Source organism: Trichoderma camerunense (genome assembly GCF_050948025.1).
Source record: "Trichoderma camerunense strain CBS 138272 chromosome Unknown V8C40scaffold_3, whole genome shotgun sequence".
In the NCBI taxonomy this organism is placed as follows: Eukaryota; Fungi; Ascomycota; class Sordariomycetes; order Hypocreales; family Hypocreaceae; genus Trichoderma; species Trichoderma camerunense.
Window position 1 is genome coordinate 2,148,460 of NW_028145367.1, and position 22,295 is coordinate 2,170,754.

The 22,295-nt window shown below is 52.9% G+C and overlaps 5 protein-coding genes across 5 annotated transcripts; 3 read left to right on the forward strand and 2 right to left on the reverse strand.

Annotated features, from left to right (window-relative positions):
• The first annotated feature begins 1,011 nt into the window (after nucleotides 1-1,011).
• V8C40DRAFT_149903 (peroxisomal biogenesis factor 11) lies at nucleotides 1,012-1,968 on the forward strand. The gene is made up of 2 exons (XM_083211296.1): nucleotides 1,012-1,640; nucleotides 1,710-1,968. The coding sequence occupies exons 1-2, from the start codon at nucleotides 1,099-1,101 to the stop codon at nucleotides 1,870-1,872; spliced, it is 705 nt and encodes a 234-aa protein (XP_083077352.1). The 5' UTR covers nucleotides 1,012-1,098; the 3' UTR covers nucleotides 1,873-1,968.
• A 106-nt stretch (nucleotides 1,969-2,074) lies between these two features.
• Nucleotides 2,075-4,453, reverse strand: V8C40DRAFT_236617 (uncharacterized protein). Its single transcript, XM_083214076.1, has 7 exons — nucleotides 4,188-4,453; nucleotides 4,004-4,132; nucleotides 3,916-3,921; nucleotides 3,665-3,822; nucleotides 3,307-3,383; nucleotides 3,150-3,246; nucleotides 2,075-3,092 (listed from the first exon to the last, which is right to left on the reverse strand). Exons 1-7 carry the CDS (start codon nucleotides 4,237-4,239, stop codon nucleotides 2,676-2,678), a joined length of 936 nt encoding a protein of 311 aa, XP_083077353.1. The 5' UTR covers nucleotides 4,240-4,453; the 3' UTR covers nucleotides 2,075-2,675.
• Nucleotides 4,454-5,478: 1,025 nt separating this feature from the next.
• V8C40DRAFT_236623 (MARK/PAR-1 family serine/threonine-protein kinase) lies at nucleotides 5,479-9,922 on the reverse strand. The gene is made up of 3 exons (XM_083214077.1): nucleotides 8,884-9,922; nucleotides 8,170-8,800; nucleotides 5,479-8,096 (listed from the first exon to the last, which is right to left on the reverse strand). Exons 1-3 carry the CDS (start codon nucleotides 9,583-9,585, stop codon nucleotides 6,025-6,027), a joined length of 3,405 nt encoding a protein of 1,134 aa, XP_083077354.1. The 5' UTR covers nucleotides 9,586-9,922; the 3' UTR covers nucleotides 5,479-6,024.
• Nucleotides 9,923-11,623: 1,701 nt separating this feature from the next.
• Nucleotides 11,624-16,765, forward strand: V8C40DRAFT_284550 (uncharacterized protein; the record flags this gene model as incomplete). The annotated part of the gene is made up of 7 exons (XM_083222163.1): nucleotides 11,624-11,814; nucleotides 11,873-13,773; nucleotides 14,770-15,396; nucleotides 15,509-15,545; nucleotides 15,603-15,738; nucleotides 15,791-16,137; nucleotides 16,220-16,765. 7 exons carry the CDS (start codon nucleotides 11,624-11,626, stop codon nucleotides 16,503-16,505), a joined length of 3,525 nt encoding a protein of 1,174 aa, XP_083077355.1. The 3' UTR covers nucleotides 16,506-16,765.
• Nucleotides 16,766-17,608: 843 nt separating this feature from the next.
• On the forward strand, nucleotides 17,609-21,807 carry V8C40DRAFT_262827 (soluble quino protein glucose/sorbosone dehydrogenase; the record flags this gene model as incomplete). The annotated part of the gene is made up of 5 exons (XM_083219398.1): nucleotides 17,609-19,168; nucleotides 19,259-19,375; nucleotides 20,224-20,481; nucleotides 20,546-21,296; nucleotides 21,353-21,807. 5 exons carry the CDS (start codon nucleotides 17,609-17,611, stop codon nucleotides 21,805-21,807), a joined length of 3,141 nt encoding a protein of 1,046 aa, XP_083077356.1.
• Between the last annotated feature and the right edge of the window lie 488 nt (nucleotides 21,808-22,295).

Genomic DNA, 22,295 nt, shown 5'->3' on the forward strand with positions numbered 1-22,295 from the left:
AAACCTCTAACCACCAGGGTCCCTGCGATTTTTGTTTGGGTTCGGTGTTATGTTTTTATCTGTGTTTTTGGTGCTTTTTGCATGTTTATTTTGGCCCCCCCCCCCCCCCCCCCCCTGGAACTTCTTTCTCTCATCCTCTAATCTTTCTCATGTTGATAATCCTTCCCCCCACGGACGGAAAAAGATTCAGACCCTTTTTTTTTCTCTTTGCCCGGTTAAGCCCGTTCGTTCGCTATCCAGCTGCCGAAGCAAAGTACAAGTGCGCAATCTGTGTAAGAGGATTTCCCGGGAAGAAGAGCCAAGGGGAAGCTAAAAGATTCCCGTTTCGGGGCGGTGGCGCGGAGGATCCACGTGAGTTGGGCTGCAGCTCGGGATGGGGAGCCGAGCGGTGCCGAGAGGGTAATGATAATGATTAGCTAAGGAGTGTGTCAGGAGCTGAAGCTGGGCGGAGAGCTGGGCAACTGGGGCAAAGCAGAGCAAAGCTGGGCGCAAAAGGGCTGGGAAATTATCCGGCATTATTCCGCTGAACACAGTTACATAAGCTAGACAAATTACATAATCCAATTCCCTTACATAAGCTTTCTCTGATTTCACGTGCCAATTGCTGCCGGTTTGCGGGCGGGTCTACTCCGGAACCCGGCCCTCTCTTACCCCAGCCCCAATTCTTTTTCCCTTGTCCAAAACCGATCATAACTCTCCCTCTCCAGTTTTTTGGTGGTTGTCTCTTGTGGGGGAAGTTCAAGTCACTCACTGCTAACAAAAGTTATACCTCGGCATGTGGCCTTCGCACGCCAACGACTTGCCGTCGGCTTTGCGACTCCAACGAACTTCCAGTCGCGGCTAAACCATCACCCTCTCTCTCCAAACTTCCCTCACGAGAGATTCTTCTTTTTTGCTTCTTCTTTTCTCCCCTATACTATTAATTCTTGTTGCTTCAATTTGATACCGCCTTTTGTTACCTTTTGTTTCAGAGGAGGAAGAACAGACGTCATCACCCTTCAGCGATAAACAGCCAACTTTTTTTCTTCGTCCGATGAGCGCGTGCTCTACTACACATCTCACCTAAATAACCTCCAGAGAACTTCAAAACCCGCAAACATGGTCGCCGACACCCTCGCCTACCACCCCACGGTGGCCCATTACCTGCGCTTCGTCGCCACCACCGTCGGCCGCGACAAGATCCTCCGCACGATCCAGTACTTCGCCCGCTTCTACGCCTGGTACCTCCTCCGCACAAACGGCTCCCCCTCGCAAATGGCCCCCTGGAACGCCATCAAGAAGCAGTTCGGCCTCGCCCGCAAGATCATGCGCGTCGGCAAGAACGTCGAGCACTTCAAGGCCGCCGCCCAGGCCGCCGACGCAAAGGCCGTCGAGCCCTTTTTGCGCTACGCCGCTGTCGGCCGCCAGGTGGGCTATGCCGGCTACCTCACCTTTGATGCTTTGACGGTGGGTGATGCTGCGGGCATTCGCAAGTGGCATGCTGCCAAGACGCTGCAGCAGCACGCTTCCCGCTTCTGGGCGATGGGCCTCATCTTTAGTATCGCCGGCCAGGTCTATACGCTGTACCGCCTCAAGCAGCGCGAGGCCAAGATTGATCGCAAGGACGGCGAAGGCGTCGTCGAGAGCAAGCAAATCCTCAAGTGGGTTCCCCCTCCATACACCATCCCGTAGAATTGAAACTCGTGCTAATGTGTGTGTAATCTCTTTAGAGAGCGAGCCGCCAGCCATCTGCAGCTCATCTCCGACGTCTGCGACTTGACCATTCCCTCCTCCGCCCTCGGCTGGGTTGGCTTCGACGACGGCTTCGTCGGCCTGGCCGGAACTGTCAGCAGCGCCATCGGCGTCTACTCTCAGTGGAAAAAGACTGTCTAGGCGGACGGATTCTAGACAAATAACGAGCTTCTAATACATGCCTGCCGCCCTAGTAGCGCCCATCCTTGGATAGAAGGGAGCATGTTGAATGAGAATGTGTGGATAGGGAAACAGAAACAGGGCCTGTGTATAATACCAACGATGATGACCGGCCATATGTGGATTTGTATATCGCGTTTCACCATGTCCTTGTCAAATATTTGCATCTTTTACGTCGTCTTTATTTACTCTTCGACTAGCACGTGCTTGGGTCAACACATCTTTTGTTGCAAGAATGTCAAAGTAAGATAAAAGAAGAAAAAAATCAAAATAAAAGCAATCAAGTGCAAAGGAAAAAGACCAAATAGAACCCTGCGTAAATCCCGTTAAATCATACAGCCTGACTCTCCTGCCTCCCATGTGATATCATGTGTTCCGGAGCTCCCCCCTTTCCAGCCGGTTAGTAGTCCCATGTTCATTCTGCTCATCAAGAGCCTCGGTCCTGGTATATCATCCTCCGGTATCCATTCCTATCGAAATAGCAAATAGCAGGCTGCTTGACCTATTGTTAAGTCCAGAAACTCCCATTCCCCCCACCTAGCTACGAACCCGTAAGAACCAGTCTGTCCAGGCCAGGCGGCCAGCTTTTCGAATTGAGAAAAAGATCCGTGTGCGGTCATCTATCACCTTTGGTCAAGGCCAATTCCGCCAAGAGAGCGAGTTTATACATAAAGGACACGTTGAAGAAAAACGGGCGTAGGGGAGATAGAGTAAAGGCTCTATGATATGTGCTCTGAGGCAAGAGACAGAATAGAGAGAAAAATTTACCAGTAGCGCCCGCCACGATCGTAATCACGCGCATACCCTCCCTCTCGGGGGTATGCTGGTTCTCTTGGAGGGAATTCTCTGGGTGGCCGATCATACGCCGGTCGACCACCGTTTGCGTAAGGGTCGGGAGGTGGCGGGTAATCGCGGCGGTAAGGCTCCTCATAACGGCCTCGAGGCGGCGGGTAGTCTTCCACCGGTCGCCGGGGAGGCGAACGATAACGGGGTGCTCTATCATCGTAGTACTCGCGACGGGGGCTTCGGTCACGGTAGCCGTACGACGGGCCGGCTTCACGGCTGTATCCTCGGTGAGGGGGTCCTCGGCGGTCATAGTTATCAAACGATGGGGGAGGGTAGGGTCGGCGTCCTGGCGAACGGGATCGGCCACGGTCCCGCGGTGGCATATCGGGTTGAGTCTAAAGGTCACATGGGTGAGCAAGCGGCCCATGCGAGGGGACATGCCAACAACTTACGTCAACGAGGCACTGGACGCGACTTCCTTTGAATTCGCGGCCATCTAGCTTTTCGACAGCTGTTCTTAGGTCTGCGGCAGTCTCGAATTCGACAAAGCTGAAAGGGCCTTTTTGTTAGCAACAATGGCATGAGTTGAAACGGCTGATTAAAACTTACCCTCGACCATTGGAGTCACGGCCAGTCTCAGAGTACACCACGTCAAGGCTTGATTGACGGGCGAAATCTTTCAGGTCCTATTCGCAGAATCCACGTAAGTCGTTGCCAAGGAGGAGGAGAAAAGCCTCGAGTAAAAAAAAGTCCACGTATCGGCACGCCAAAAAATCCATCAAGTCAGGAACCAGGGATGCCAGGCCGGAGTCGCCAGTCCAGAACGAAGGGGGAGGGAAGGACGATGCGGGGTGCATACGTCAACCCAAAGCAAGGCACAGCAAACCAAAACGCTCCAAGTATATGATAGAAAAGGCACGCAAGTCCCGTGGAATCCAGGAGCAATAAACTGGGAGAGGGAACAGACCTGCCAACTGGTATCATTCGGAAGTCCTGTAATCTGCATTCGATGAGGAGTTCTACGCGGTCGCGGCGGAGCACGCTCGTGCCCCATACCGCCCTCTCGGTGTCGAGTTCCACGGGCAAACTGAACGGTGAGGCGTTCTCCCATAAAATCGGATCCATCTTTATTACAATCGCGGATTAGCATCCAAGCAAAACGAAGGCGACGGGGTCATTGGACGGGCAAGGCAAAAGATGTTGGGAGTGATGACGTACGAAAGGCTATATGACGGCGGCAAAAAAGCGCGACTGGTTAGCAACGATGAACCCCATAGCAAGCGTTGGTTGAACAGGGCGGGCGAACCTGGGACAACATCACGGGCGTCCATTGCGTCCTTGTACTCGATGAAGCCGAAGCCATTCATGAGCTTTACTTCGGTAATCTCTCCGGTACCGTGGGTCGCAAAGTGAGCCTCGACATCGGCCTTGGTAGCTGCAGGAAGCCAGTTAGTGGTAGCCACGGGGAGCGGGAAACAATGGAGATGGACCATGTCGAGGGAGGTTCCCCAAGTACAGCCTGGTGGACGAAACCTCAGTCATGGCGGGCGACCTAGAGTCCGCGTCTGGTAAGAGTCCGGAATCTGGTGCTTTCTCGTGAGCACTGGGCCAGTGGTTCTGGTTCCTTTTTTCTTCTTCTTCAGCGGTCCGGTGAATTCGTCCAAGGAACAAGGCAGGCGAGCGAAATATAACAAGCGCAGCCGGAGGAAGGATGAAGAAAATGGACGGCGGCTAGTGTGAGGAGCTGAGAATCAAGGCCAGAGCTGCTATCTATCAAGCGAGAGGAAGAGCGAAAGAGGCTGGCGGCTGCAAGGTTGCGTGGGGACGGTCAGAGGCGGCAGAATCGCCGAAAGCGGCATAGTAGGCCCCGCGTTTGGGTTTCTTAGCGGCAAAGAGGCAAAAAAAAGAGGCACGAGCAAGAGCAAAAGAGGGTCGAGAGGCTGCCACCTGCCGGGCCTTTTTTCTGCCGTCCGCGTGCGCTCGCAGAGACGCAGGTGACCATGCAATCGGGACCCGCCCTGCCCATGCTCTCCGCCTGCTCTTGCCTTGCTACTGTCCTGCACCTACGTACATACCTAGGCGACCTGGTAGGCGAGGACCCGATTACGTAGTTGGAGGTACGAAGCGCGATGGTGTGCATGAGGCGCTGGGAAATGTACCAATGGACTTGCAGACCAAGTTACCTTAGCAGTACAGCTCTCAATTACACGCGCATACACGTACTTCGCACTACCACCACCACCTGCTAGGTACCTTGTCCTAGACTGCAGTTGCCTCATCCAGACAGCGCGCTAGGGCCCTATCTGTCACCAAGCACGAGTTACTTAAGTTACATGGTATCATTTGTCTCAATCTTCCTTGCAGATCAAAATGTCATGGGTTGAAAAAACACTCACAGCCACAACCCAAGCGAGCAAACCTACATGAGACAAAGCAATTGCGCTTCTGCGAGTTACCTTATCTCTTCCTAGGGTTTCATAGCCCTCGTCACCCCTACCAATTGCCATCCATGGCCAGCTCGCATGATGCTTTAAGGACTGACCTGGATGGCACGGAGCGCTTAGAGGTTTGCTTGCGTATTGATGTCATTACAGTACGCAAACAATGGATCAATGAGAAACACGGCCAGACAGTGTTTCGGAGTGAAACAATTCTTGATAGTACAGACTGGACTTGTACCAGGTAGTAATTGTTAGTGCAACTCACCTCGCGTGAAACATGGATGCTTCCTCTACAAATACGGGTCAAACATCACACGTGATAGGTCAAGAGGATGACATCCAATAACGCATATATAACTCCAATGACTATTAGAAAAGAACCCAAACAACAGGAAAGAGGAAAATCCCATATCGCGAATCATATTGCTATTTATTAATACGTAATCTAAGCGTGGATGAGTAACCAAGATGTATGCCTCATGTGCTCCCCAATGTGATTAAAGCGCCACCCCCAAACAATTCTCATCCCTTTGTTGGCGCTCATCCGACTCCAAGTCCCGAAATCCTCACACCATCAGGGGTAGAAAAGAAAAGTGGAAAACGAAAGAAAAGAAAAGAAAAAACTCCGGCTACGTACGTGAAATGCCGCAACATGCCATATACAAAGGCGCCCTCTCCCTCTATTTTCAATAATTGTCATTACTCGCTGGCATGGCGAGAGAAACTTCCCCCTTCTGCAACATCAGATGGAGGATCCCTTTTCCATCCCTCCTTTTCCCATCCTTTGCTTTCGCTCAAGCCAACTGTCCCATGCGTTCACCGACGATATCGCTGGCCTAGAATATGCGTCTCCTTTTTTTTTGTCTTTCGTGTCTGAGAGAATAGATTAAAGCCTCAGCTCCTTGAGGATCTGGTCCGCCATATTTTTATATTGCCACGTGTTTCCAGTCATTCTCTTGAACTGGATGCCGTGCAGAGAAAGCAGAGGAACCTTGACAATAAAGATCTCAAACTCCATCACCATGCTGCCTCCCAGATCGCTCTGTACTTGCGTCGTCGTCTCTCCAGGCACGCGTCTCGAGACTCCTCCGCTCCTTCGGGGGATGCTATCCACCGACTCCTCGGAATTGGAGTAGCTGTGATCACGGGTGCGGTCACGATCCTGTCGTCCCGGGGTCCTTGGGGTTATGGGGGAACGTTCCATCTGGGGGATGTCGTCGCGATCACGGTCCTCACCTCGCATGAGGCCACCAAAGCTAAAGCGACGGCGGTGCCCCGGAGTGTTGGATGGTGGGCTGCTGGGAGTATCATGAACCCTGTTCAAGTCGATGCTTGGTGTGTACTTGCAGCTGAAGCCTCCTCGAATTTCGATATAGTCGACATTGAGTTGCTTCAAGACCCTTCGAATATCGGTACGAATGGCCGGAACCGTCTTGCCAGAGGTGGTTGAAACGCTGAAAAGACCCTTGAGGTATACTGGCTTGGCCAGCTCAGCGCTGTCCAATCTATCAGTGGAAACGCCACTTTGCTCCTGCTCCAAGTCCGTTTCTTCAGGCACATTAGACTCTTGGGCGGCTTCTCTACGAAGTCGACGTTGCTGAACGCTCTCACGGCGCGCGTGTCCCAGTGATTTAGCTCTCATTGCCACCGACTGCGAATGCCCATGGCCCCTTTGCACCGTTGAGGACTGGTCGTCTGAAACTGATTGGTCCGAGCCGCCCGTCAAGGGTGGCTCTCTCGCCGACATGCTGCCATTGTCTCGTCGACGAAGGTCTGCTGAGTTAACGCTGGTCGATCGTCCGAGACCTGATTTCCGCGATCCACGAACGCCGCCTGCAGACATTGGGGGGCTCAGAAGCTCGCTATGTTGCGGCTGGCTGCCGCCAGACGGTAGTGCGATGCGGCCTTGGTCGTCACGGTCTCGCCGTCCTCGTCGGATGCTGAAGCTCTTTCTAGGCGCTGTAGGAGTACCTTCAGGTGGCGAGGAAACATGTACCACAGGAGGGTGAGAGCGGTCTCTCTCCCTTTCCGTAGGCTCCCTGCGTTTTCGAGTGCTGAAGCGGCGCAGTAGGCCGGCAGTGGTGCTTTCTTTCTTCTGTAGCTGATCGGCCTTTGTCTCTGGTGGTATAGGAACATGCTGCTGCTTCACCAGATCCGGTGCATCATCTTCACCATGAGTACGAGCTCTGGGCCGAGTTCGCCCGCCCGTAGGTCTCTCGCCCGGCATTTCATACGCCGCAGGATTGGTGTGAGCTGCCTGCGGGGGTGCCAAATCTGGCACGCCCTCTGGTAGTTTTTCACGTTCACGTTCACGCTCACGCTCACGCTCGCGTTCTTTCTCCTTCTCCTTCTCCTTTTCACGCTCACGTTCCCTCTCCTTTTCACGTTCCCGCTCGCGCTCGCGCTCTCGTTCCCTTTCTCGCTCCTTCTCCTTTTCCTTGTCGCGTGACGTAGTCGGTGGTGGGCTCATCTCCGCATGTTCACGATCTTGTTTCTCTTTGACGAGATAGTAGATGGAGGTGAGCGGGTTGAATGCGTTAAGCGGATCAGCGCCAATTTGCAACGCCTCAGAGCTAGGCCCGCTGAGGGTGTCGCGACTGTTGGAGTTTCTTCTCTTGTAAAAGTCAAAGCCAAAGCCGCGCTTCTTCTCGCTGTCTTTGGTGGGTTGCGGCAGCTCCTTTTCTCTTTGGTACGCCTTGACGGCCGCTTGGTAGTCCTCAGACTCGATGACTTTTGTAAGCTGAGCACGTATGGTCTCGGGCGAACCAAAGTTGAATCCTTGCATGGCATGAATGACTTCGGGCTCAAGGTCTGCGGTAAGCGGCTCTCGGACTGGAAGATAGTTGTCTGGAGGCCCACTGAATCCCTTAACCATCCATGGGTGGTTCATAACTTCTTGCATGGTGGCTCGCTGCTTGGGATCCGTTACCAGCATTCGGGACATGAGGTGTTTGCATTCTGGATGAATCAATGTCAGCCAGTACTCAATGACAAAGCTTTGGGTGTGTGTCAGGGGATCATGAGTACTCACCATTTGAAAGCCAGCTCGGGTAGTCGACGAGTCCCTTCTTGATCTTTGCATGCAGAGCAGGCATGCTCTGATCGTCGAAAGGCACTTTACCACAAACGAGAACGTAGAGGACGATACCGAAACTCCATACGTCGACTTCGGGCCCCGTATATGCCCTTGCCTGCAGCAGCTCGGGAGCGGCGAAGTAAAGACTGCCGCAAAAGGTCTTGAGATGGCCGCGAGGCGAGAACAAGTTACTCAAGCCAAAATCGATGATCTTGATGTCGCCAGTCTTGCTGATGAGGATGTTTTCGATTTTCAGATCGCGATGCACGATACTGTTCCGATGACAGTAATCAAGAGCACTGGCTATCTGGCGACTGAATTTGCGGGCCTGCTTCTCCTTGAGTTTGCCGTGGGAGATGATGTAATCGAGCATTTGGCCACCGTTGACATATTCAAAGAGCATGTACCAGTGGTAGTTTGTGCGGACCACATCCCGCATCCCGCAGATGTGAGGGTGGTGGAGAAGGGTGACAATGGCAGCTTCGCGAGCCGTTCGGATCTCCTTGGACTGATCCGCGCGCTCCTTTTCCGCCCGACTCTGGTGGCCATCGTCGGTAGAGCCACGAGGGATGATTTTGCAGGCAACCTTGAAGAAAGGCACAGAGTTAGCAGACAATGTCAAAGAACCAAGGATATCAAGCTTAGTATAAAGGGGGTTTGGATGCGAACCTGTTCACTCCCATCTTCTTTGCGAGCCAACTTCACCTTGCCCATGCTGCCAGCGCCGATGGTCTTACCCAAGATCCACTTGCCAGACTGCGTGGGAATGGTTGTGCGCGACCTGGATTGTTTGGCGCTGGATGAGGCGTGAGTCGCGTCGGCGGCGCCATGAGAAGCGCTGTGCGACGCAGCAGCAGCGCTGCCATTGTTGGCGACGGCCGAGGGAGGCATTTCGGAGTGGCCTTGACGATTGTGTGCGGAGCGGATGCTGGTGCTCCTGCGATGGGATCGAGAGGCGTCTGCTGCTCTGTTATTAGAGGAGAGCGGAGGGCGATCTCGGCTGGAGCTGCGCTTGGACTGGGATGCGGCTAGATGCGAAGTGTCGTAGTCATTTTGAGCCGACGGAGGCTCCTGAGCTGGGCGGGACGAGGAGGAGCTGCGACGACGGTGGCGAGGCTGCTGCTGCTGCTGAGCCTGCTGAGCCTGTTGAGTTTGGCTTTGGCTCTGGCTCTGAGCCTGGGCTTGAGCTTGGTTTTGGTAGTGGTGATGATGATGGTACGTGGAGTTGGAGTTGGAAGACGGGGCAGCCGCGCCGCCAGAAGAGGATACTGGCACGGGAGGGGGGCGGGAGCGTGTGGAATATGACCGGGATGGGGCTCGCGAGGGGGAGGTGTGGGAGAAGTCGGAGCCTTGAGACGCTGTAGTTGTCATGGCGAGCGGTCAAAGTGCACTGGTCAGGTCAAGCTGTGCTTGGGCTTGGGATGCCAGGGCCGGCCTCGGGCTGCAAAAAGGCTCACAGAGGCCGTCAAAGGCTGGGCGAGGCGAGATTAAGCAAGGCCCGCGTGCGTCACGGAAGCATCAATGTCCCTCCTCTCTGCTGCGAGATAAAAAAGGAGAAGATCCACGCGTTGTCAGGGCGAGGGCTGGGGGAGAGCAGGGTGAGAATGGATGGATACAAGGCACAGAGGATGGATGAGGTAACGCAGTGCAGCGCAGTGCAGCGCAGCGCCGGGGGGGGCTGTACGGAGGATCCCACGAGGTATTGAGATATCACGGAGCGGCAATGCCAGAGGTACTGCCAGCACGGAGAAACGGAGAGATGGGCGACATTTGGCACGGCTGGGTACGGGAGCTGATGCTCCGCAGTGCTATCCATGAACCTTCTAGCCGGGCTGCGCTGCGAATCCACAAGCAGCGGTACTTCGTACCTGCGTACGAGCACCTGTCAGTGTACAGCTGCCCCGACTCAGCATCAAGGTACCAGTACGGGCAACCTACGTCAGGTACCGCCTCGCCTCTCCTCTTCGCACACCAAGACAAAAGCATCGCACATTCACAGCTCAAGCCGCTTTGTCGCCCAGCTTTGTTGCATCAGGTACTGCAAGGCTCGTGGCTAAACCTGGCTCGCTGGAACTAGCACACCAGGGGCCGTGAATCGCTCAGTGGTTGGATGGGGGCTGGGGACAGCTCATCTAGGCGGCATCCCTCAGGCCCCTCAGGCGCCATCCACAGCTGCAGGCTCCACAGCACATGTCCAGTTCGTTTGGATGGAGTCATTGATTGAACCTGAAGGTTTTTGTTTGTTTGCGCAGGCCTGAGCTGGCATTTGGGTTGGGCATCTGTGCCGCAGCTGTCTCTGTCTTCCGTCCCACCACAAGGGCCTACTGACGGCGTGCCAGCAAACTCCATCCCTTGTCCATCCCGTCGACGATAAACAAGGCTTGAAACATCAATGCACCAGCTTTCTTTCTTTCTTTTTGTCTTGGCCCATTGTTGACCCTTTTGTGCTCTCCTGTCTCCCTATTGTCTTTGTTTTGTTTCCCCCCGTCCTCTGCCCTATTTCATCATTGTGCTTGCGGTGGCTGGGTGACCAATTTCTATTTCCGTCGTTCTCAGACACCACCGTCATGAATCGTGGATGGATGCATTACCAACTGGGGCAGTCAGCAGAAAAGCGCCCCTATTGCAGACCACTTATATGGATCTGATTAGGGAGCTGAAAGCTAATTGCACTAAAGGAGACTTCGTGTGGCTTTTAGCAGCCCGTGAATCAAAAGGGCATCGATAGCTCCGACTAGGCGCAGAATCAACTGCCTTAGAACCACATCTGATGCCCATCACTGAGAACAGCAATATGCCTCTCCACTGACACGTAAGCCGACGAGTGAAGCGCATCACCATCACCATGACCAGAGCATGCGCAGTGCGTCTTGCAAATAATGGCCGTCATTTGCTTTTGCATTGTAAATGATTCGCTGAACAAACTCAAAACAAAGCCGCAAACGGAAATTACATGGACACAAAAAAGCAAAAGGGCACTGGCTTTAGGTTAGAGCCAGTGGAAGCACTACTTGATCCGAGCAGCTGGAAGCACTCGGTAACAAGCAGCCAAGCAACTGAGTGCGTCATGCTGGAGTTGCTCTGGTCGATACGAGTGGGTCAAAGGCCGGCACCAGGCGGACCAGTAATGTTCAAAGTACGATTATTAGAAACCTGGAAGGCGGCAGTAGGCAAAAGGTACCTATCATTTCTTCAACTTTATCGATAGCGCATCTACAACAAGCCTGTTCCTGATTTGTGCCGACACTTGCAAGACTTGCCCATTTGTTCTACGACTGACATCGCCATCCCTTTTGCCGCCTCGTTGCTGGACCGCCGATTGACGCGCATTTGCCATGCTCTGAGCTTCCTCGAATTCCCCTAATGCCACAGACACTTGCTCGCGGCACTTAACCGAATACGAAAGCCTATGTCCTACAAACGATCGCGGGCGACATTTGAGGCCGACCTCCATGCGCCTTACGCCATCTTCGGCACCCCTTTGCCTGAGGACGGCGAACGTGACGATGGCTCATACCTTCCATTGTGGAAGCAGGAGGTGAGGGATGATAAGGGTAGGCGGAGACTTCATGGAGCCTTTACCGGTGGCTGGAGCGCAGGGTAAGTCGGAGTTCTCTCGACCTCAATCTAAATCACTAACGTCTGACTATCAAGACAGCTACTTCAACACGGTTGGATCCAAGGAAGGATGGACGCCGTCTACTTTTGTGTCGAGCCGCTCGAATCGCCGCAAAGATGAAGCTGGTCAGTCCCAGCAGCGTGCCGAAGATTATATGGATGAGGAGGACCTTGCGGATGCCGCGGAAGCGCAGACGCTCAAAACCACCCAGGCGTTTGCCGGGCTAGGATCGTCCACCCAAGAAGAACTCCGTGCCGGGGGGTTGATGGGTCTCTTCAGAGCCGACGGAGATACAATGGGCCTAAAGCTGTTGCGGAGAATGGGCTGGAAAGATGGCCAGGGCATTGGACCAAAAGTGCGACGAAGTGCACGCCTGGACCTCGGCGGGAAGTCCAACACGATAGATGGAGAAACCCATCTCTTTGCACCTGACAATACCGAGGTCTTGCGATTTGTCCGCAAGACAGATCGCATGGGCTTGGGACATAATGGCCAGGGCAAGCTTTTTTCATTGCGCCGAGAAAGCAAAGCAGATAGCGACGAGGAGGTCGATTCTCGCGACGGCGCGTTGTCGATATTATCTCGAACAGAGACCAAGAAGAAGCCACAGCGAGGCGGCATCGGAGTTGGCATCCTCAACGACGATGGCTCTGATGACGAAGACCCTTACGAGATTGGACCCAAGATCAAATACAATCGTGTTGTTGGCGGCGACAAGAAGAAGAAAGGAAAGAAGCTATCTGCGACGGCGAACCCGTCGCTTAAAAATGCTCCAGTATTCATACCGAAAACTTCTAGAGTTGGCGGCAACCTGCGGAGATGTCAAGACGGGCGACTTCCTCTGGATGGGTTTGTCTTGGCAAATGCCATGCAAGACTTGACCATTACCCTTGCAAAATATGCACCACCGCCGGTCCCCCCCGGCTGGATGTCATCCAAGGTTACTAATGTTGAAGATCGAGCCACTACATTTGTTTCCGCCGCTGAGGCAGCCAAGTCGTCAACCCTCGATGCAAAGTCTCGAGCCGCCATCCTTGGAGAAGCCGCCCTTCCTGGAAAATCTGTGTTTGACTATATATCTGCCGCGTCCAGAGAGAGGTTGGCTGCTGCGTCAGGAAGGGTAGATTTGCCCCCTGGCCTCGGCGAGATCCCTGCGGAGTTTGCAATGTCAGAAGAAGAAAAGCAAACGATGCTATGGGAGCAAGTTCCCAAGCTCGATCGTGAAACGGCAATAGCGGCCATTGCGAGGGGATTGCGAGGACCGTACGCAGACGATGAAACTAAGAGGGCTCGCTACAAACGCTATCTGGAACACCACACGAATCCCAAACTATCACTTCCGGATAAGCCAAGGGGAATGTCGGATGACGAGTTTCTTCGAGAAATGACAGAATTCCATAATTGCGCGAGGATATTCAAACCTATGACTGGCTTCATGGCATCGAGATTTACGACGGCTAAAACACCACATAGCGTTTCCGCTGAGCCAACAAGAAAAAGGGAATTAATATCTGTGCCCGAGCCGAAGATTTCAGACCCGGCAGAAGAGGCTGCTAAAATGGGAATGTTTGGCAAAATGACGAGATCGGTGGAAGACTTTTACCCTACGCGACTACTCTGTAAGCGATTCAACGTCAAACCGCCGTCACACGCCCGTCGAGACGACGAGCCCGAGGCCAGCAAAGCAACCCCAGGTCCGAGTGCGAGACCGACTTATGGCAGTCCCATGGAGGACGTACAGATGCCCTTGCTCTCGGCATCTCGAACTCGAGACGACTCTCCTGTGGGCGTGGACACAACGGCTGCGATAGCCACAGGGGCGACGACACAGTCGGGCAAGCAGAGCCCTGTAATGGAAAACCAAGTGAATCCAGATCGGAATGAAGCTGTTGAAGGCAAGACGGCCAATGCTGACGTCCTGCGGGCGATCTTTGGCGACAGTGATAGCGAATGATGTGATTAAGGATTTAAAAGAAGGGACTGGAGTTTCATGGTGTTGCGGTATTGTGGTGTTGTAGCATTTGTGGGATGGAGTTCTAAGTATCAAGGTACAGAAGATCTAGGATTTGTCTCATGGAATCAAATCAAACCCATATTAAGTGTGCTTGCGCGGGCACGTTACAGTACAGTAGCAGTTGTGGCTTGATGTCTGGAGGCTTCTTGGCCATCAGCCTCGTCCTTGGCGGATCAAGTAAAATGAGGAAAATTTCAGGCTGGCGTGAAATTGGCCCCTATACGCTTTGAGATGTTCAATTTCATTGGCGGTTCCGCAGGTGCTCTGTAGTTTTGTTCCCAATCACTGTTGGCTCTGGCGGCTAATGTGAAGCTTGGTGTGGCTGGAGCTCTGCCATTGGCTGGCGAGTGTGCCCAATTTAGCTACCCGTTCCATCTGCAGTGGGGCTGATGACCAGCCAGGCCGTTTGGCGAGAGGCTAACCCGCCTGTATTTGGCAGAGGAGCCCCTAAAAGGATGCTGGAGCATTCACTGGCCAAGCACCAAGGCCTGTGCTGGGTACGGAGTACGAGCATCATGCACTGGCGCTGGTTCGGTGGGCAGCCTATGGCAGTTCAAGGTTGACTTGTTTGTCCCCACCCAAACCATCAACTCATCAGCGGCAATCCCATCGTCAACATATCAATCGACCAGACCAATCTGCATCCATCAATCAGCGGGCTCACAGCGCTTAGTTCGACCCCGAAAGACGACGGAAATCCATCTTCAGTCGCTTGCATCGTACCGCGGCGAAGCCTTTGTTCGCTCGCGAATGCCCGCCTCCTTTCCTCACGCCTACTACTAGCACCATCCATCTCTCGCCCGGTGATAGAGCCAGATGCACTGACCCGCCCGAGTCAATCTCCCTTGTCAGCCCCCATCGCCATCGACCATCACCGCTTCCTCGCCGAGACGAGCTCCTGCACTCGTACAGCACTGTCAAGAACAATCCGCCACGTTGTCTGAGACGGAAGAGTCTGGAACCGGACCGTCTGAGTCCTCGGAGCTGATCGAGGCCAAGGTGCATCACGAGCACGCCGCTACGGCCACCGCTGCCCGACAACAACTGGATCTCGACCTAGATCGCGACGCCGCAGAGAACGAGAGTGCTGCCCACGAGGCCGAGCAGTCGCCGCCGCCACAGTACCCCATCTCGGAGGCTTCGTCTTCCCGCCCTCCGCCGTTCTCGTCGCTCTTCTCGTCGGTCCAAGACCATCATCCCAGTGGTGAGGCCTTTGGGAAGTTTCCTGCCGTCGTTCCAGAAGGAAGTGCTTCCGCATCAGTCGCCGCGCCAGCTTACGGCTACGACTCTCGCGCTCCCGAGCCCTTTCACCCCGATCAGGCTGCTGCGCGTGCCTTTCAAGACCCCGTAGCCGAGACCAAGCGTGCGCTCCCCAGAGACACCAAGGGAGAGTCAAGTCGCAAGGACGACGACGCCGAACCGCCACCTGCATACTCTGAGGGAGACAGTCCTCTCCACGCATTCTCATACGTAATGGCGGCCGCAGGAGGAGCCTCGAGTATCATTACTCAAGTACAGCAGGGTGGACCACCTATCAATGCCATCGGAGGTGAGCTTCATTGTCAAATCTAAATCTCGATATGCCCAAAGAGAAAAAGAAAAAAAAAAGAGGACAATGAGAGAAAACAGCGAGCAGAACAAATTTGCTAACAATATCCCAGATGTCGGCGCTGATGAGACAATTACCATGGACCTACGGTAAGTGGCAATATTTTTCAACAAGAATGCGGCAAAACGACTAACAAACGGGAACAGGGGTACCAGATTCGTCCTTTCGCGTGATGAGCTACTCACTTTGCCCGAGTTTGTCCTGTTATCTCTATTTCCCAATGGGTTATTCCCAGAAGGACACATGAGCGGGTTTCCTGATAGCGATGCGGTGCAAGTTGACGTTTGTAAACCACCAGTCTCAGATCCCTAGTCATTTACTAACGACAACACAGTATGACCCTGCCTCACTGCAGTACATGTTGGACTTCTTCCGGACTGTTGCTCAGTCAATCCCTACCGAATCATCGCCTGGCACGTCTCAAGATGGGGAAATTGTTCCCCTGGATCCAATGGGCTCCCGTGAAGATGCTTCAAAGAGAGCTGGCATCATCGTCCTAAGAGAGGACCTTGACTTTTATGCAATCCCACCCAAGTCGGATATCAGCCAACCCGACATGATTGAAGTCAAGCGCGCTGCAGCACGTGCACTGCTCAAACAGGATGGCATCTTTTCTGGGCTAAAACGAAGCGATGAGCCCGGAACGACTGAAGCTCACCTGATTGAGATGCTGACGGCAGGGTATGTTATTTCCCTTGACTAGTCATTCTCTTGTAACTTGCTTTATAAAAGGGAGGATAGTGGCTAACTTTGTAAATCACAGTGGCTTTAACCACGATGACTGCTGGGGCCACCGCGCTGGCGAACCTAACAAGGCCGTCATCTGCAGCCTGGCACTCGCTCGATTGCGCAGCGACATTCGTGGTAACGAAATGGGCAACAATGCCGTCGGCATGGCACAGAAGCTGCTCCTATTCTGGCGAAAACCGGCTAGACGATGCTGGTGGGAGGGCATCGAGCTGGACAACGTCGAAGGCGTCGAGGGCAAGCTCAAAGTATGGATCAGGCGAGTGTGGACGTTGGAGATGAGTGTGATTGGGCTCCGTTGATGACAGGTCGCGGAGGGGGGCATAAGAGAGTTTATTGAAAAGCGACTTGCTGCTGTTGGCATTTTCTTTTGTTGTCTTTTCTGTTCTTTTCTTGTTGAAGGGCGTCAGGGTATATAACAGATCCGGATTGGTGTCGAATTCCAGCGCAGAACGCCTGGACCACATGTTACTTCTTTCATTTTTTTATTCCCTTTTTTTATATAGCTACCTACCCTTTTTTGATTTTGTGCTCTGCAGGGGATTATGAAGATTTTGCTCTTGATTTGTTTTGTTTTGCTTTAATTTTGCAATTCCTTTTTAGGCTTTGCGTTGGGCATCATATGTCTCTTGTTGTTTCACGTCTCCCTGGCCTCATCTAATGAGTTTCCTCCCTGTTTTGTTGTATATAGGTGGTTTCTAGCATTTTGCATTTCCATACCATGTATTGCCTGTAGAGGTAGCGTTGGAATAAGCGAAGCTCGGAGAATCCATCAACTGTTGAGTAAAGATGTATGCTGAGATGTCCATTTAATGTCATTTGTCCAGAAGAATAGGTGTTGATGTGCCTTAAAGACTTGGTTTGTCTGAAGTAACCCAAGTGGTGTGGTAGCTGATCCAATAGCTCTGCGTCTCAATTTGGGGTTATCTTCTATTTATTCGTTTATTAGGCCTTGATTCATTTTCGTATATTTTTTGCCATACAGATGATATTAAGTTGATTTACTCGTGTGATGTATATCTGTATTTGGGCTAAATAGGTAGGTAAGAATAGCAGCATAAACTGGCCACTATAGGCTAATGTCGCACTATTCACTTTGGCCATCCGACAAATCTTACAAGCAAGCATAAAGTACCTACTAAGAATGCGCTGCGGGGAGAGTTAATGACACGGAGGTCGATTCGGCCGGTTGCCCCCCTTAAAACAATTGGGGATCGGCGCCGGATTGAATTGGGTTTTGGCTGGCTGGAATTATTACACCTTCACAGCAACAGGCGAATCGCGGGTGTCTTTTGTCTTATACTGCGTCCAAATTGGTAGTCTTGGCATCGCCTTTTTTTGCTTTTTTATTTATCTCTTCTTTCGACCCAATTGCAGTCGAGATGAAGAGGAGCGTCGACTCATAATGGGGATAATCAATGGTCTGAGCTTGCCGCGGAGGGTTGGGCGCCTGGTGCTCTTCAGCGGCTTCCTGCTGGCCGCATTGGCTGTTTACTACCTGACATCGTCCAACATACCGCAGCCTGTCTTCGTGCCGAGTTCGTTCAATTGGTCGACGGTGCAGCAGCATCATGGCGTCAAGGACATCAAGCCGCTGCCCACGGGCAAGCCCGCAGCGCTTCCTCAAGTCCAGGCGGAACCCGGAGCCTTTGGCTATTCTGCGGTCAACGAGAAGCGCCGCAATGCGGTACGGAGGGCCTTTAAGCGCAGCTATGATGCCTATAAATCACTCGCCTGGATGAGGGACGAGCTCACGCCTGTGTCTGGATCCGCGAAGGACCCGTTTGGCGGTTGGGCTGCGACATTGGTCGATTCTCTAGATACGCTGTGGATCATGGGCTTCAAGGACGAGTTCGCCGAAGCTGCAGGCGCTGTGGGCGCGCTGGATTGGTCGGTGACGGATTCGACGGCGGCCAACATGTTTGAGACGACGATCCGCCACCTGGGAGGCCTGCTGAGCGCCTACGACCTGAGCGGCGAGCGAGTGCTGCTGCGCAAGGCGGTTGAGCTGGGCGAGATGCTGTACATGGGCTTCGACACGCCCAACAGGATGCCCGGCTTCTGGCTCGACTTTGAAAAGGCCAAGTCGGGCAAGCTGGTCGCCGGCACCAACGACCCATCGGCGTCGCCGTGCTCGCTGAGCATGGAATTTACGAGGCTGTCGCAGCTGACGGGCGATAGCAAGTATTACGATGCGACGGATCGCGTGACTCGCTTTCTGGAGAAGATCCAGAACGATACGCTGCTGCCGGGCATGTGGCCGACGACGCTCAACTTCAAAGCTGAGATGGCTGTCGACAGTAGCTTTACGCTCGGTGCATTGGCCGACTCGCTCTATGAGTATTTGCCCAAGATGCACGCACTGCTGGGGGGCGTGGACGGCGTCTACGAGAAGCTGTATCGCCCGGCTATGGACGCGGCGGTGAACAATCTCCTGTTTAGGCCTATGCTGCCGGATCAAGACGACATCTTATTCAGCGGCGAATTCACTGCTGGCAACGGGCTTCAGGCTGACAGTCAGCACCTCACGTGCTTCGTCGGAGGCATGTTTGCGCTTGGCGGGAAGCTCTTCGGCATTGACGGTCATGTTGATATTGGAGAGCGTCTCGCCCGCGGGTGCGGTTGGGCGTACGGCCGCTTCCCCACGGGCATCATGCCCGAGATCTTCGGCATGCTGCCGTGCAAGACACTGGACAAGTGTGAGTGGGACGAGGCGCGCTGGGCGAAAGAGGGAAGCAAGATGATGCCCAAGGGGTTCAAGCATGCGCGGGACACACGATACATTTTACGACCGGAGGCGATTGAGAGCCTGTTTGTGCTGTATCGCATCACGGGCAAGGCGGACCTGCAGGACACTGCGTGGGATATGTTTGAGGCCATCATGAAGGCGACGGAGACGGAGCTGGCGAACTCTGCGATAGAGGACGTGACTGTTATTCCGACGAAGAAGCTTGATTCCATGGAGGTGAGTTTTTTTCTTCTTTGTTTTACTGGGATAGACTTGTTCTTTTACTTAGGAACAGCGTTGACTAACCTGTGCTCTCCTCGGTTCTAGAGTTTTTGGATGGCTGAGACGCTCAAGTATTTTTACCTCATTTTTTCGCCTCCGGATGTTATCAGCTTGGATGAGTATGTGTTTAATACCGAAGCACACCCGCTGAAGAGGCCGAGGGTAGGGTCGCGATGAAGCGGGAGGGGAAGGTAGGAATGAATGAATGAGGGGATTTGGACTTTTTGTTAAGCTTGGCGATTTTCTATACTACCATCTATCTGCCTTGTATACTGAAGGAGTGAGGTCTCTTTCCTATGCCGAGAATGAGCTGTTGCTCATGAGGATATGAAGTATAAGTGTACTGTTATTTGGTATTGGCTAACATGCACATAGACTCTGCCTAGGTACATATAGGATTTTTGATTCATTCTTCTCCTCGTCATTATTCTAGATTGCTGCGTGCATTTGGTTCGGCGTCCTAAGTATGTGCATGCCCACATGGACCACGGAAGTTACGTGATTCGATGATTCACCAAGAGTTTTCGATGGTTGCATTATATGCTTAACCACTTTATTCCGCTACTCTATTTAGCCCAAATCCGGGGCAAGCCCCCACTCGACCAACGACTATCCAGGGATCTCAAAAGCTTGGCTCCTGACAGCAAGTCTCAACCTTCAGCTTTCCCCTCCCCCTTCTTTTGGATGTTGCAACGGAGATCTCGCTTGTCATGAGTTTACCCACGGAATGAACGACGTCTTTTAGGCGTAAGGAAGGACGAAAAATGGCCCGTTGCTGCTACCCTTTTTAGTCTGACGCGATGTCTCGGTCTTTCAAACCCTCCGTGGTTCCTTCTAGATGCGTCGTTGACGTATATCTTGTTGATTCGCTCAGCATGGTTGCCGTTGTAACTTCGATCCGTCAACATTCTTTGAACATTCTTTGGAGAGGCGGCTTTTGATCATCATTTCTGCTGACCACCGCCACGATGAACAAACTCTTCTCGTTATTGATATACTTGCTGATGCAGCTGCTCCAACGGCGCACCGCGGCACAGGTATGCTCCAATAATCCCAACGTTACGTACCCCGCGCCAGTGGCGGCCAGTGGCTGGGAATACCGCCTCATTGCAAATGGCTTGACCAGGCCCAGGGGCATTGCTTTTGATGCTGATGGGGGGCTTTTGGTCGTGCAATCCGGGGTTGGGTTGACGCATCTGACGCTCGACGACGGCGGTGGAACCTGCTTGGCGGCGACGAGCAACACGACACTGATTGCTGACCCAAGTGTAAGTGATGAGATGATGATCCTACATGGCATGGAGTCAGCTAAGCTAATGAATGAAACACCAGCTCAACCATGGACTTGCTCTCTCCGGTGATGGCAAAACTGTCTACGTCTCCTCAGCCGAGAGCGTCTTTTCCTTTGCCTACGATAGCCAGGCCGTCCGTGTTGACCTATCTTCCAATGTCACTCTCGTCACTAACATGAGCAACTCGGATCACACAACTCGCACACTGCTCGTGTCCAAGAAACAGCCAGGTACACTCCTCGTTTCTCGTGGCAGCAGTTCGAATGAAGATGACGATGCCCGTGACATCAATAGCGGGCATTCCCAGATTCGTAGCTTTAACATTACTCGGATTGGGCCCGGTGATTCACCGTATGACTTCCTCGATGGAAACCTCATTGGTTGGGGGTTGAGGAATTCTGTGGGTGTTGCTGAGCATCCTTCTACTGGAGGTATTTGGTCAGTCGAAAACTCAGTCGACCAGCTTCAGCGCCAAGGCCAGGATATTCACCAAAACAACCCTGGCGAAGAGCTCAACTACCACGGCGTGTTGGGATCTACTGATCACCAGGGAGGCAACTATGGCTATCCTGACTGCTATACCCTCTGGTCGACGGCTGGGTTTCCCGACCTAGGGGATCTCCAAGTTGGAGACCAGTTTGCCGACGATGACGCGCCGTCCAATGTGACGGATGCAAGCTGCAATACTGACTACATCCCTCCTCGAATTGCTTTCCAAGCGCATTCGGCTCCTTTGGACATCAAATTCGCCCCCAATGCCTCGGAGGCGTTTGTGACCTTTCACGGTAGCTGTAAGTCATCCTTTGGACTGTCTATAACCATATATACTGATGCTCACTCAATCAAGGGAACCGAAATGAGGCTACTGGATACCGCATCGTCTCTCTTGCCTTTGACTCCAATGGCCAGCCCACCGCTCCACAGAATAGCACCAACGCTGTTACCGACATCATCGCCAATGCAGATGTTACAAATTGTCCAGATCAATGCTTTCGCCCTGTAGGATTGGCTTGGGACTCTGATGACCGCCTGTGGTTCTCGTCTGATGCTACTGGAGAGATTTTTGTTCTTGAACGAACGAATGCCAGTAATGGTGGTGGTGGCAATCCTGGTGACGGCAACCCCAATGATGGCAACCCCAATGATGGCAACCCCAATGATGGCAACCCCAATGATGGCAACGGTGGCGACGGCAATGGTGGTGGTAATGGTCAAAATGCTGCAGGCGGTTTAATCTCAGAGCGACATGGCACTGTGGTAGTTGCCCAGGCCGCTGTGTTGGCTGGTTTGCTGCTTGCTTAAGCCTTCTCTACTGCCTATGGACTTGGGATGTCTCTACACTTTTACCCTGCGATAGGTCCCCAAGTCTTTCTCTCTTTTCATTAGTTTATCAGTAGTACATATGCAAATATCAATATCTTTTCTTACTCCCTTGAGTGCAAAGTGTTGTGAAAGTAACTTGTTACATCCACCTCCTTTATTTCTCGGATAGATGCTTATTCGGTAAAACCGAATCATGATGATAATTCTCAATGTCCAATCCGAGTGATCGTATAGACGGTGATTATACATTGACTGTGGCCACCACGTTGGCGCAAGGAATTCGGAGTTCAAATCTTGAGCAAAGCTTGAGACAGTAGACGGAAGGCCAAGGTTCTTATGAGGATCACAAGGACAAAGGCTGTTGAGTTGGCATGTGAGTGACGTTTCGGTTAGGCATTTTAAAAACATGCCGTTGAATGAGACTTGGCCCTTGTGCACATTCTTGAGATGTTCTGCTCTTGATATAA

Coding starts and splice junctions, on each gene's coding strand:
- V8C40DRAFT_149903 (XM_083211296.1), top strand. CDS start 1,099: ATGGTCGCCGACACCCTCGCCTACCACCCCACGGTGGCCCATTACCTG. Junction 1,641..1,709: donor GAGAGCAAGCAAATCCTCAA/GTGGGTTCCCCC, acceptor TAATCTCTTTAG/AGAGCGAGCCGCCAGCCATC.
- V8C40DRAFT_236617 (XM_083214076.1), bottom strand. CDS start 4,239: ATGACTGAGGTTTCGTCCACCAGGCTGTACTTGGGGAACCTCCCTCGA. Junction 3,247..3,306: donor CGTGACTCCAATGGTCGAGG/GTAAGTTTTAAT, acceptor AGGCCCTTTCAG/CTTTGTCGAATTCGAGACTG. Junction 3,093..3,149: donor GCGTCCAGTGCCTCGTTGAC/GTAAGTTGTTGG, acceptor TGTGACCTTTAG/ACTCAACCCGATATGCCACC.
- V8C40DRAFT_236623 (XM_083214077.1), bottom strand. CDS start 9,585: ATGACAACTACAGCGTCTCAAGGCTCCGACTTCTCCCACACCTCCCCC. Junction 8,801..8,883: donor AAGAAGATGGGAGTGAACAG/GTTCGCATCCAA, acceptor CCTTTCTTCAAG/GTTGCCTGCAAAATCATCCC. Junction 8,097..8,169: donor CCCGAGCTGGCTTTCAAATG/GTGAGTACTCAT, acceptor TGATTCATCCAG/AATGCAAACACCTCATGTCC.